We start from the raw sequence: 15,664 nt of genomic DNA on the forward strand, positions 1-15,664 counted from the left end.
TGATAAACATCTCACCAATGAAGAAGTGTAAAGAAATTTTTATTTTTTTATTGATGTGCTAGTGTGCTAGTAATTAATTATGTACAATCAGCTATAGTTCTTCTCATAAAACAGAAAACACAGGATGATGTAAATTAATTTAAAATATTTTTTTTTATGTTCAGATGATACTACTACTTCGTATAGCCAATATAGCTTCATAACTTAAGTAGCATCACATGGCTTAAACTAGCGTACTTGAAAAACAGACAAAGCAGAAAACCTCAAAATGTCTCTTAACAAATACACGGATGCGGCACACAAAGAAAATTACAGTATACATAGTTAAATCACTGTGCTTTGAGAGGTCAATACTATTTGGACTAATGCATTAATGACATACTGGTACCTGAATATGGTGCTATGCTGCTCAAATACAATGGACCACACCATTTTTTGTGATGAAAGTAACAAAGGGAAAAATTGTCGAATGCTACACAATTTGCAAAACGCAACCAAATGCACAGTAATATAATTAAGTTTACAGTTACATCACACTTTGTTCATCTGCACTACCTATTATTTACAGAACAATTAGATGGTTCTGTTTACACTTTTAATTCCTGGTTGCCTCATATCTGACTCAGAATTTAATAATGCCTGTTTCCCAAAATACTGATGCCACAGATTTCTGAACCGTGTGTTTTGTTTTTCTATTGTTTCTCAAGATGCTATGTAGTCTTACTGAATAAAACTTTTCTTCTATGCAGTATTCTGACCTCATTTCCTGTATACATGTACAGGCAGTATATGTCACATTTCTCACACACTTCTGAACTTTTTAAATGCGAGAGATACCTATAAATAAATGCGAGAGATACCTATAAACTCCCTCCAACTATTGTTTCTTATCTGTTGTCTTTAACATTTGCATCAGCAAATCAAACTTCCTTGGGTGTACTGATACGTGAATACTGTTCTCCCTTCCTTTCACTCTCAGCTTTATGTGGCTCCATATTCCTCTCCTATACTTCCAGCCAGCCTTGACTGAATATGCAAAGCCCTCCACCCCGAAGCTCCTGTAAATTTCATTTTCATGTGAGTTTTCTAGTTCCTAGTGAGGGCCAATAATCTTTAACTGTCCAGTGTATAACAGTTCTCACTTAGACGAGAGTAACGCAACAGCATGTTCTCAATGAGACTTCATACGACATTAGTTTTGTAATCTATTCCACACAACATATTTCTCCCAAGACTTCAGTTTATTAAAACTACATCATTTGTACACCAATCAATAATTACTTATTTCAGATCCTTCAACAGCCTATGAGCCAGAATAAGATGAAAGAATGGTCTGTAAATCAGCTACACAACTATATCCTCTGAAATGAAGTCACATTTTCATTGCTCTTTCAGGTAACTCCATCCAGCTGAAGTGCACTTTAGTCTCTACATTCAGCATTTCTTATACTATTCTTATACTCCCAGAATTAACATTTTCCTGCTGTTTATGACATTTTTGATTGCTCCTGTCCAATTTTCTATGTCGACAATGTTAATTCACACCTTATTTCGTGTTAATATATTTATAAATTTCCCATGATTTATGTTTTATGAGAAAATGTTCATGGAGAAAAGACTGGCATAATTGACAAAAAATGACACTAGCATGGTGTTTGCCATTAAGTCATGTTTACAAACGTTACATGGTTAAATTTCTTGACACCAGGGCACTCCATTCAGCACATCTGAGCCAGTAAACGGTTAAAAGTTGGAACAATTCACGTCGTATCTTTTGCCGCTGCCAAGTTCTACTCAGCATGGTGGCTGATGTGAGTAACTAGGTTTGTTTGAATAAAGATATTGCGACTATTCACAACCAATTCCAAATGGTGTCTACTGGACATGTGTAGCTTTGCAACTGTTGTGATATTCACAACACCTTTTGTTGAACCACATTTAGCGTGTTTTGTTGTTTGGCCACTAGTTGACACATTTGCTGATTCTGCATTACTCAAATGTTTTTGGTTTAAACATAGCACCAGTTACATATTTTTCATGCTTAGCAAGACATGTTTTGAGAATTTATTCTTACTACCAAATGCAATATTTATGTACGTATTTTTTGAGATATTTCACAAACCAATGATGTGAGTTATAGTTTGCATACGTGTGGTTTTTACACGACTGAGGAGGCACAGTACATGATAACCTCAAAAAGATGATGACAGCGGAAGAGACGCACAACAACACATATGCAAACACCATACATAAAAATAATTACATAAATATTTGCATTTGACAACTAGAAAAAAATTCTCTGAACACATCTTGCTGAGCATGAAAAAATACATAACTTGTGCAGTGTTTCATTATCTAAATAATGAATGACAGCGGCAGGATGTCCAAAAACATTGATTATGATGTATGAAATTAAGTCAGACATTTCTACTTCCCAGTCAGTTACCAGTTCCAGTTACACCAGCAGTTTTTATTAGATAATCAACCTTTATTAGACAATAAACAAGTCACTGACAAGTATTTTGATGCCTATTATGTACATATATCGTACATAAAGACTGAAAAATGCAGAGGGGGGATCATGTATGTAACTTTTATTGCTTAAAATGTTATTTCCCACATTTCACACTTTCTAGCATATTACACCACTTTTTTTAAATCCCTTCAAATCCGTAAAAGTGGTGTTTTCACTGTAACTTGTTCTATTTTTACTGTGTTTCAATATTAGAATTGTAATTCATAGTTACTGCACAGATACAAATATCAATATGCTATTAGACTGTTTATCTGGTTCAGTTATAGAAAACAAGAAGGTAGCAAATGGGATAGGTATCTTACCCCTAATGTATCTCGTATTTTTAGAGTACTTTCACTTTCATTGTTTAAATGTAACTACATTTTCAGTTTTCTCATTAGTAATACTGGAACACCATTACACTGATTTGTACCTTTCACAAACCATTTCCCTCTTACTGATTAACAACTGAATGACAGCTTAAGTTTAAAAAATATAAATGCACCATGAAAAAATATCTGACTATAAAAATAGAATTCATAATGTTGACATCTTCAAAAGAAGTAAGCAAAATAGAATTGTTAATGAATTCACATAAAAGGCACTCCAACCTACCTCTTTCCAAATTCAAGTGTTGATTTAGTTTCTGCTTCATTGAATGAAGCTGGGGAACAACATATTATAATGGTGGTCCTCGCATTGCCACCTAATGATTCCTGTAGAATCCTTGTCAGTTTGGAATCTCTGTATGGAATGTGGGTTTTGTTGCCATCAGCAAGTGCAGATATGACATTACCAAGTGCTGAAAGAGATTTGTTTATATTTTTTGCTTCATCTAAAACTGTTCCTTCAGCACCAGTTTTGCTGACCTGTTAAAAAATAAATTTAAAAATACAACAGATCTACAAGCTTTTTCTTAAGCATTGTGTCATTCTTTTATTACAAGATAACAGGGAATTACAGACCTTCTCACTGCCAGCCAGATCTACCAGGTACAATTTTCCAGAGAGTTTCTTTTGGTTCTCTAGGTTTTCTTGTTTCACATTTATTAGGAATACACTGTGTGAACGGGAACTGTGTTCATTCATATCTATAACAAAAATATAGCACAATTAAATAATAGCTGCATAAACTGACAAATACTGCATAGTTCTGGTAAGAATCCCAATAGATACGAAGAGCATCCCAATAGATACAAAGACCTACGAACAAAACACACAAATTAAACATTTAAATACTTCTGGATTGCTGTAAAAATTTTTCAGGGGCCCAACACACAATTTTTTTACTCAATCTGGAAATGAAGTGCTAAGCAACTTTATTTATTTCAATTGGTGAACGAAAGTCCAGCAATCATCCGCTGTTGTGTTTATTGCAGCAGATCTGCATTTTGGTCACCGAGTAACTATTCTCAAATGCAACAACGGAAAATCCAAGATGGAATGAAACAATTCTTTTTGTTGTGCCTATCGCGACTCAGCATCTCCGCTATATGGTGAGTAGCAACTTTCCTTCTCTGGTATTCTCAAATGCAACAGATAAAAGTTAAATTTCAGTCACTATATGACATAGTTACTCTTTGACTATGAATGTCCAGAGTTCTTAGCTCTTCTAATCCCTTGACATGTATAGTCCAGGAAGGACTATGACAAATAACAGCTAAAATGAGTTAACTTGATATGGTGAACTGAAGATGGTCACTTAGTAACTAAACTCCTGACTGCTACAATAAACCACAAGTTGCAACTGACTGCTGTACCTTCTTTCACCAACTGACAAAATTTCCATATACTATTTTATTTCCTGGCCAGACAGGCCATAACTAATTAGAGCTGAATTTCAATATTTCCTGGCACTCTTCAATTACGTTGTGATAATGACTTTCACAACAGCTTGTTTTTGAAGAAATAAAAGTCAAGTCACATAACAAATGTATCAAAAAAATTGTTCATATGCTTTAGTCAATAAATGTGTGACAGTAAATAAGATATTTACTTTGTTGTCCCTAACTATCTGAAAAACTAAAGCTTCAGGAAAGAATTAGTATATTATAAAGCCACGAGGATTATTGTGTTTTCCACAAAGATCTTGCTATTTATTTAGAGATTATATATGTCACAATTTAAAGTTCTAGCAATTTAAAAAACAAGTCTTCCTAGGGACACAATATTCACAGATCATGCACTGACAGGAGTAACCTTGAATTAAAGTCAGTAAAATTACTTTCATTAAACAAACAAATTATCCAGATTAAGCTATAACAGTTCATGATTAAGAAAACTAAATATGTAGTACTGTGTGCTGCATGATCGTCACAATACCAATAAGACAAGTTGTGATTTATTAAGTTTTGCCTATACAATATTCTTTTGGTAATTAGTAGAACACAAATTTCATTAATTAATAAGTATTATGACTACTTACTTGTGACTGCAATGTGCCTGTTAGCTTTGCCTTCTTCTATTACTTCAAATACTTCCTCTGGGCTTGAAACAAATCGTTCAGTTGCTCCTTTCACAAATGGTACCCTGTTCTTGTCTTCGTGGACGCTGAGGTTTACTTTGGAGACTAATGACAGAAAAAAATCATGCAAGTTACTACAAACTGAGTTGCAAGAAACTTATCTATATTTCTTATGTTGAATGAACACAAAATGTTGAATTTACTGAAGCCTTCAAACAAAAAGCCCTAAAAATACAATCAAGAATGTTTTAAAGAAATTATCTGATGTTAATAAATGATTAAAAGAAGCCTGCAGATACTACCCAACTATGATACTATTGCATCTGGCCTTCTGTGGTCATCATCAGAAATATGTAGGTGACATTACAATAAACAATTACAGTGATGAATAATGAAAATGCACCACACTGTGAATGATTTCAAGACAATTTGCCTGTTATCATTGCCTCCTCCTATTACTTCAAATACTTTCACTATCAAGTGGTTTGGCATGTCCTCATGAAATATCACGATAAAAACAAACAATTAGGTGACAAAACACTCTCTCTTAGTAACTCAATCTTCGGAATCTATTCACTATCATCTGCCTACTCACAACCATCCACGCAGCGGAAGTTATGATAGGTCTTTGGGGGCAGTGTGTCAACATGGTGGTTTCTCAGCACTAAATTTTGCAACACGTCAAAACAGAAACAACTTGAATGATCCGAAAAAATGTACTTTAATACAACAGACTCACATAAATGATTGAAGAAGATTCAGTCAGTTAATAGTGAAGTGAATAAGCAAGCAAAATGGATCTAACACATTCGTAAGCTCTAAAACAAAGTAATTGTGCAACAGATGAACTACATCTCATTCTTCTGGATGTAAGAAATAAATTTCAATGTACAAAATCCAATATATCACAGATATCGAATTAACACTCTCAGTTCATTTATGAATGTGATACAAAGCCAATGAAGGGGCAAACAACTGACATTAGTAGTAACTTAAAACTGGCTCATGAATCTTGGCTCCAGACAGGATATCTGTCCTTCACAGGCACCGCAATACCAACTGAACAGCCTAAGTTTGCTCCACAGACTCACCCTAAGCTTCAACTTGCCATTAGTTCCTCCTCATATCTTCCAAACTCAATCAGCTGAACAGTTTTGAGTTGTATACATTTTAGAAATTACTGTTGTAAATGCACTTATATCGTACATTATGCCCTAACGATGTATCCGAATTCAAACATTTAGAACAAAATCACGCACTTTCATTCTGGAATGTTTATATTCATTTCACTGTTAGCTAACAGGCAGAAACAAAAAGGTCATACTTTTATTGTTTTTAATACGTAAGTTACACAATCTGTAATGATTCCATGTGTCCATAAGATGTTGACATGAACTGTTGTTAGTGAAACACAAAAGAACATTGGTAAAATTAAAGAAACAGGCAAAAAAATAGCCTAAAAATATTTTAACTACTTATGACAGATTTTGTTCAAGTACACATGTCTAGTACATGTATTTTTTTGTCTAGCAGTTGTGTTGTGTTGCACCTAATTAATGGAAAAGAATCTTGCCCTTCCGCACACTGACAATCCATCTTTATTACTGCGTAGATTTTAAGCCACCAGATAATGAAGTGCTGCTCTTTCACAGAATGAGCCTCTTTGTTTTTCCTATGTCCAATGTCTCTATATTACATCCTGAATATTGTATATATTTTTAACATTTTTAGAACGCATAAAGTTATCACAATCGCATGGTTCAAACTAATTTGGCAAGTGTAATGTGCAGTTCAAGTAATTAATTATTATGTTTTAACAAGATGCTACAATCTGTTTCTTATTAACAAAAATATGTCACACACAGTTTCTTCAAAACTAATAACAATCTTTGTTAAGGTTGGAAACATTAGAATGTACAGGGGTATTCTGTTAGATTTTTCAATTTGTGGTAGCTATAACAATAAAGGTACAGCAAAAATGGCCGTTTCATTTATCATGGCTAGATAACAAAAGTAAATACATTACTCAGCATACAAGGAACTTTTTATAAGATGCTTGTACCAAGCACAGAAAAATGAATGTCAAAAAAGAAAGATGAAAATGAAACCTTTCCACAGGCAAAAATAGAAACTCACCATCTAATAGGTCCCTTATTTTGTCCATGTAAATTTCAAAGTATGAAACTTTGATGTGGAATTCCAGGTTTTCTTCCATAGCGTAAATGTGATTGAATATATCATTAACTATTCGAGGTATTATACCCTGCTTCACCGGGTCACCAATAACACCTTCCATCGTGTGCGTTTTGCCAGAAGAAGTCTGACCATAGGCAAATATCGTTCCATTGAAGCCAGAGAGTACATCTGCAAATAAACACACACAGTTTTGAAGTTATTTGTTTGTTTAGTTTAAGGGCACAAAACACTCAGTTTTGAAGTAATTAATAATATTATTTACTGCAAGCTGTACTGAATTTAGCTGTTCAAATACCAACTACATAAAAGCAAATCCCTGCATCTTGTAACATTAAATACAAAGAGTAAGTTAAAAAAAATTGTATTAAAAAACTAATTTTAATGGAACTTTACACACAAAATCTTTAACTCAGCTTTAAACTGAAAATATGTAAATGTACAATTAAAAACATAGTAATAAAACAGAACATGGGCTTAACTTATTTTGACTGGTCATGAATTGTGAGCCAAGTAGAATAAAGAAACAGAAAACACATACCAAGCCGGTTGCTTACATACTTAGCCCTTGTCAGCTGAATTGCCACCTTCTTTGTTTGTTGTTGACGTGTCTTACTGCCATACGCTGTTGCCTCAGACTGTGCCACATGAACTCAGTATAGCACAAAATGTGCTCACAGGAATGTGTCAGTTTTAATGATCCTAAGTTTGTTGAAATTTTTTGCAATGGCCAGAGGAAGATATCAGTGATATAGATCAAGAAAGAGCCAGAAAAGTTGACTTTAAAATAGCCAGTGATCGCATTTCTGCTAGTAGAGTGTCATTCAAAAGAACAACTTCAGGACAATTGTGATAGGTATCTCTGTTTCTTCAATAAAATACTTGAAGTGTTAGTTAAAATCAAATGTGTTCTCTGTAGTGATAAAATTTTACATCCCAGCACTACATGTAACTTTTGCAGACCCAAGGACAGTTCTTATGAGCAACTTTAAACTCTAGAATTTAGTTTTATGTGAAAATTTACTTGTGACAGACATAGTATACCTTTCCACAATGTAAAATTCAATTCCGAAACAGTTTGTTGATGTGTTCTATTTAAAAACTGCACAACATGGATGATTGTGTTTGATAAAAAGTAAATTCCTGCTGGCTTAATTTATCACAACAAGATCAACATGGAGTATTTAAACAACACTTCACTAATTCTAAATGTTATTTAACTAAACCAAAAATTTCATATGATTTGTGCCTTAAATCTCTGTTTAAACATACAGGTCCCAGAGACCCCACAGGGTAGTATACATTACAGGAAAGTCACATCTAGAGTTAACTCTACCTGATTATATACTGAACTTGTAATGTATCATAACATTTCAGTGGATGCTGTGGAAGCATCTTAAGATGAGGAACAGAAAACAAACACAAATCACAGACCAATGTTTTCAATGACAAATTTAGGCAGTGAAGAAATCCCTCACACCGTTATTCTTGCCTTTATGCAACATTGTACTTACAAAGCAAATTTTCAATAAAATTTTAACAATACTGCTTACTGTATTCAAAGTATTGACTACAACAACACATGCAGCCATGCATGTGTGTCCAGTTGTAACGCTAGCAGCTCATTGTTATTACAGCCAAGAGAGCATGTTTCGACACCTGACAGTGCCAAGATGAACCAGCTTTACACATTGCTACATTATACAACAAGAATTAAAGACCCCCACTTGGCACATGTGATATAAAACTAGAGACAAATATTTATTGTTCACAGTCGTGAAATCCCCTGACAGAGAGAGTTTATTTATTGTTACCAGGAAAAAGTCTTAAGTATGAAGTCAATACTGGAATCAGAATGCAAGATAACCCAGGTGAAGGTACAAGACCAAGAAGCACTCTAAATACCATGTCTACAAATTGGTGAAACCTTGTAGCAGCAAGGAGACGTAGTTTCAAAAATGTTACATATTATTATGTGCTATGGACAATTAAGGGGAGAGGCTACAACCCTGTCTCACTCCCTTCCCAACCACTGCTTCCCTTTCATGCCCCTCGACTCTTATAACTGCCATCTGCTTTCTGTACAAATTGTAAATAGCCTTTCGCTCCCTGTATTTTACCCGTCACCTTCAGAGTTTGAAAGAGAGTATTCCAGTCAACATTGTCAAAAGCTTTCTCTAAGTCTACAAATGCTATAAACGTAGGTTTGCCTTTCCTTAATCTTCCTTCTAAGATAAGTCGTAAGGTCAGTATTGCCTCACGTGTTCCAACATTTCTACGGAAACCAAACTGATCTTCTGCGAGGTCGGCTTCTACCAGTTTTTCCATTTGTCTGTAAAGAATTCGCGTTAGTATTTTGGAGCTGTGACTTATTAAACTGATAGTTTGGTAATTTTCACATCTGTCAACACCTGCTTTCTTTGGGATTGGAATTATTATATTCTTCTTGATGTCTGAGGGTATTTCGCCTGTCTCATACACCTTGCTCACCAAATGGTACAGTTTTGTCAGGGCTGGCTCTCCCAAGGCTATAAGTAGTTCTAATGGAATGTTGTCTACTCCTGGGGCCTTGTTTCGACTCAGGTCTTTCAGTGTTCTGTCAAACTCTTCTCGCAGTATCATATCTCCCATTCCATCTTCATCTACATCCTCTTCCATTTCCATAACATCGTCCTCATGAACATCGCCCTTGTATAGACCCTCTATATACTCCTTTCACCTTCTTGCATTCCCTTCTTTGCCTAGAACTGGGTTTCCATCTGAGCTCTTGATATTCACACAAGTGGTTCTCTTTTCTCCAAAGGTATCTTTAATTTTCCTGTAGGCAGTATCTATCTTACCCCTGGTGAGATAAGCCTCAACATCCTTACATTTGTCCTCTATCCATCCCTGCTTAGCCATTTTGCACTTCCTGTCGATCTCATTTCTGAGACGTTTGTATTTCTTTTTGCCTGCTTCATTTACTGCATTTTTGTATTTTCTCCTTTCATCAATTAAATTCAGTATCTCTTCTGTAACCCAAGGATTTCTATTAGCCCTCATCTTTTTACCTACTTGATCCTCTGCTGCCTTCACTATTTCATCTCTCTTAGCTACCCATTCTTCTTCTACTGTATTTCTTTCCCCCGTTCTTGTCAATCGTTCCCTAATGCTCTCCCTGAAGCACTTTAAAACCTCTGGTTCTGTCCGTTTATTCAGGTCCCATCTCTTTAAATTCCCATCTTTTTGCAATTTCTTCAGTTTTAATCTTATGTTTCATAACCAATAGATTGTGGTCAGAGTCCACATCTGCCCCTGGAAATGTATTACATTTTAAAACCTGGTTCCTAAATCTCTGTCTTACCATTATATAATCTATCTGATACCTTCTAGTATCTCCAGTTATGCTCTGTGCAAAATTCTACCAGGTGGCTTCCTCCTTCATTCCTTACTCCCATTCCATGTTCACCTACTATGTTCCCTTCTCTTCCTTTTCCTAATATTGAATTCCAGTCACCCACGACTATTAAATTTTCGTCTCCCTTCACTATCTGAATAATTTCTTTTATCTCATCACACATTTCATCAATCTCTTCATCATCTGCGGAGATAGTCGACATATAAACTTTTACTACTGTCGTAGGCGTGGGCTTCGTATCTGTCTTGGCCACAATAACGTGTTCACAATGCTGTTTGTAGTAGCTTACCTGCATTCCTATTTTTTTTTTATTCATTATTAAATCTACTCCTGCATTAACCATATTTGACTTTGTATTTATAACCCTGTACTTAGGTGAATATGGATTAGGGGGTAAGAAATGAAAGAGGAAGCCGTCTGGTAAAATTTTGCACAGAGCACAACTTAATCATACCTAACACTTCGTTCAAGAATCATGAAAGAAGGTTGTATGCATCGAAGAATTCTGGAGACACTAGTAGGTATCAGACAGATTATATAATAGTAAGACAGAGATTTACGAACCAGGTTTTAAATCGTAAGACATTTCCAGGGGCAGATGTGGACTCTGACCACAATCTATTGGATATGAACTGCAGATTAAAACTGAAGAAACTGCAAAAAGGTGAGAATTTAAGGAGGTGGGACCTGGATAAACTGAATAAACCAGAGGTTGTAGAGAGTTTCAGGGAGAGCATAAGGGAACAATTGACAGGAATGGGGGACAGAAATACAGTAGAAGAAAATTGGTAGCTTTGAGGGATGAAGTAGTGAAGGCAGCAGAGGATCAAGTAGGTAAAAAGACGAGGGCTAGTAGAAATCCTTGGGTAACAGAAGAAATATTGAATTTAATTGATGAAAGGAGAAAATTAAAAATGCAGTAAATGAAGCAGGCAAAGAGGAATACAAACACCTGATAAATGAGATCGACAGGAAGTGCAAAATGGCTAAGCAGGAATGGCTAGAGGACAAATGTAAGGATGTAGAGGCTTATCTCACTAGGGGTAAGATAGATACTGCCTACAGGAAAATTAAAGATACCTTTGGAGAGAAGAGAACCACTTGTGTGAATATCAAGAGCTCAGATGGAAACCCAGTTCTAAGCAAAGAAGGGAAAGCAGAAAGGTGAAAGGAGAATACAGAAGGTCTATACAAGGGCGATATACTTGAGAACAATATTATGGAAATGGAAGAGGATGTAGATGACTGATGAAATGGGAGATACGATACTGCGTGAAGAGTCTGACAGAGCACTGAAAGACCCGAGTCGAAACAAGGCCTCGGGAGTAGACGACATTCCATTAGAACTACTGATGGCCTTGGGAGAGCCAGTTATGATAAAACTCTACCATCTGGTGAGCAAGATGTACGAGACAGGCGAAATACCCTCAGATTTCAAGAAGAATGTAATAATTCCAATCCCAAAGAAAGCAGGTGTTGACAGATGTGAAAATTACCAAACTATCAGTTTAATAAGTCACAGCTGCAAAATACTAATGGGAATTCTTTACAGACGAATGGAAAAACTGGTAGAAGCCGACCACGGGAAGACCAGTTTTGATTCCGTAGAAATGTTGGAACACGTGAGGCGATACCGACCCTACGACTTACCTTAGAAAATAGATTAAGGAAAGGCAAACCTAAGTTTCTAGAATTTGTAGACTTACAGAAAACTTTTGACAATGCTGACTGGAATACTCTCTTTCAAATTCTGAAGGTGGCAGGGGTAAAATACTGGGAGCGAAAGGCTATTTACAATTTGTACAGAAACCAGATGGCAGTTATAAGAGTCGAGGGGCATGAAAGGGAAGCAGTGGTTGGGAAGGGAGTGAGACAGGGTTGTAGCCTATCCCCGATGTTATTCAATCTGTATATTGAGCAAGCAATAAAGGAAACAAAAGAAAAGTTTGGAGTAGGAATTAAAATCCATGGAGAAGAAATAAAAACTTTGAGGTTCGCCGATGACGACGTAATTCTGTCAGAGACAGCAAAGGACCTGGAAGAGCAGTTGAACGGAACGGACAGTGTCTTGAAAGGAGGATGTAAGATGAACATCAACAAAAGCAAAACAAGGATAACAGTATGTAGTCGAATTAAACCAGGTGATGCTAAGGGAAGTAGATTAGGAAATGAGACACTTGAAGTAGTAAAGGAGTTTTGCTATTTGGGGAGCAAAATAACTGATGATGGTGGAACTAGAGAGGATATAAAATGTAGACTGGCAGTGGCAAGGAAAGCATTTCTGAAGAAGAGAAATTTGTTAACATCAAGTATAGATTTAAGTGGCAGGAAGTCATTTCTGAAAGTGTATGTATGGAGTGTAGCCATGTATGGAAGTGAAACATGGACGATAACTAGTTTGGACAAGAAGAGAATAGAAGCTTTCAAAACGTGGTGCTACAGAAGAATACTGAAGGTTAGATGGGCAGATCACATAACTAACGAGGAGGTATTGAATAGAATTGGGGAGGAGTTTGTGGCACAACTTGACAAGAAGAAGGGACCAGTTGGTAGGACATGTTCTGAGACATCAAGGGATCAGAAATTTAGCATTGGAGGGCAGCTTGGAGGGTAAAAATCGTAGAGGGAGACCAAGAGATGAATACACTAAGCAGATTCAGAAGGAGATGAAGGAGCTTGTGCAGGAAAGAGTAGCATGGAGAGCTGCATCAAACCAGTCTCAGGACTGAAGACCACAACAACAACAACAACAACAACAACCACCCTGTATTCAACTGACCAGAAGTCTTGTTCCTCCTGCCACCGAACTTCACTAATTCCCACTATATCTAACTTTAACTTAATCATTTCCCTTTTTAATTTTTCTAACCTACCTGCCCGATTAAGGGATCTGACATTCCATGCTCCGCTCTGTAGAACACCAGTTTCCTTTCTCCTGGTAACAACGTCCTCTTGAATAGTCCCCGCCTGAAGATCTGAATGGGGGACTATTAGAGGTAACAAGTTCTAATTTTCTTCTAAGGCTCTCTCACATATGATAGAATTGCTTGAGCAGCACAATGTGAAGCAGAAACCACGTCAAGCTGTAGTACATATTCTTCCACAGTGCAAAAAAACCCCTAGGATTTACAGAAACATGTAGCTTTGGATGAGTCCACCTTGCGCGAAGCTCTGTATTACTAACACCCACGTTTAACACAAATCTTAGTTCTTTTATAAAATCTACTAGTGACCCAGCCTGACTTCACCTGTGTAGCAGCAAGTACCAGTGGCCAGACGACCACTGCATAGAGTAATGAATACACTTTACAGAATGATGTTAAGTAACTGGATATCATCACTCCCACATAACTTATGGGATGCAAGCAATGTACAGCAGGAAAGCTGTCTGGAGGCATGAATTTTTCATGTTCCATACTATCAGACACTGGTTGAGGTGGCCAAAAAAAAATCACGCATGTTTAGCTTGTGATACAGCATTCCTCTAATGAAGTTCTGTACACTTTTTAAGACTGGTTGCTGCAATTCTTTTTTACGGACGCTTTATGGCAGACTTCTCTGGCATGCAATGCAAAAAATCATGCCTGTATTGAGACAGTACACCCCAGAAATGCCTAAAACAACTACAAAAACAGATGCAGCCATGCATGTGTGTCCAGTTGTAATGCTAGCAGCTCATTGTTATTACAGCCAAGAGAGCATGTTTTGACACCTGACCGTGCCAAAATGAACAAGCTTTGTGGCTATGTTAATACATGCCAACACCTTTCATGCATGATGGTTGGCAGAGCTTTAAGTATGAGAAATCCGGACTGCAGGTCAGACAGCCAGAGACATATGCCGTGTGGTGGGAGAAACCTGACCGTTTGAATAAACTAAGGAAGGTGGCTGCCATGGCCAGTTAGTACTGAATAAAGAAAACATGAAATAAAGAGAAATTCTAAATAAAAACTAAACCAAATCAGTGACAGAAGACTGTCACACAGCTTTAATGACAGAAATTAGAAGAGTCTGTGATTTAAAATGTACCATCACAACAAGTTATTAAATGTTAAACATTATGAATATAAACTAACTTTAATAACTCACTATCACCTTAAGCAATTCACATGAATGTAGTGTCAATGGATAGGTCCCAGTATGTACGAACTGTTCTCATAGATTGTCTGTGAATATTACATATTTCAAATTACAGCCTAGAAAGTATATTCCACGCATGAAAAAGTGAATCTCCTAGTAAGTAATAAATGAAATAGTGAAAGTAGCAGTAGCATTAATAAATAAGGGTATTTAGAGATGTATGACAGGAATTAGTTTCATTGTTTAATATCTATTAGTGATACAACGATGCAAAACGGCGTCCACATGAACAAAAACACTGCGAGAAAACCATTAAAGCTACATGAAAACTATGAGCAGCACTGAAAATCTGATGAAATTTATGTCCACATTTGTGTGTGTGTGTGTGTGTGTGTGTGTGTGTGTGTGCAAAATTCAGAAGGAGGTCTTTTGGCCAAAAGATTACTTGTTTAGCAGTCTTTTATTGTGTCTGTCTGTGACTCATCTCCACTATATGGCGAGCAACACACACACACACACACACACACACACACACACAGAGAGAGAGAGAGAGAGAGAGAGAGAGAGAGATATAGGTACTTTTATGAACACTTGATAGTCAGAAATGTGAGAGGTTGACTCATGTCAGGGCGATGGTATAAGTAATGGCACCAATTTTCACACAGGATGGTCTTAGATCTTGGCAGTCAGTGGGAGTGGAGTTCGTGAATGGATAGGATGTATGTGTGACTAGAAGTCATCTCATGTGTGTGCTCTCAGGAATATTTTCTAAGTATCTGGTCATGCACTTGTAAAAAATGTGTGTGCAACAATCACAAGGAACTGAGGTATCTTTCGCTGGCATGGACTTAGAAAACTTTGTGTCACATGAACTGGCTGTTTGAAACTTCTAATATTTCAAGCATTTTGATTGTAAAGACTTTGAAACATTTTTTAGCATGAGGACTCTGAATAATTTTGAGTTAGACAACAGTCTAAACTTCTATGAACTGTTTTGCAGTTAACTTTGATGGTGA

At 36.4% G+C, this 15,664-nt stretch overlaps 1 protein-coding gene across 1 annotated transcript in view; it reads right to left on the reverse strand.

Annotated features, from left to right (window-relative positions):
• LOC124787705 (kinesin heavy chain) overlaps positions 1-15,664 on the reverse strand; it is an 81,795-nt gene that overhangs the window by 52,267 nt on the left and 13,864 nt on the right. Inside the window, exons 3-6 of the mRNA XM_047254539.1 lie at positions 7,115-7,342; positions 4,940-5,083; positions 3,481-3,605; positions 3,131-3,384 (exon numbers count right to left, since the gene is read on the reverse strand). Of these exons, the coding sequence (XP_047110495.1) occupies positions 3,131-3,384; positions 3,481-3,605; positions 4,940-5,083; positions 7,115-7,342 (751 nt within the window). The remainder of the gene's footprint in view (positions 1-3,130; positions 3,385-3,480; positions 3,606-4,939; positions 5,084-7,114; positions 7,343-15,664) is intronic.

Source organism: Schistocerca piceifrons, chromosome 3, assembly GCF_021461385.2.
Source record: "Schistocerca piceifrons isolate TAMUIC-IGC-003096 chromosome 3, iqSchPice1.1, whole genome shotgun sequence".
Classification (NCBI taxonomy): domain Eukaryota; kingdom Metazoa; phylum Arthropoda; class Insecta; order Orthoptera; family Acrididae; genus Schistocerca; species Schistocerca piceifrons.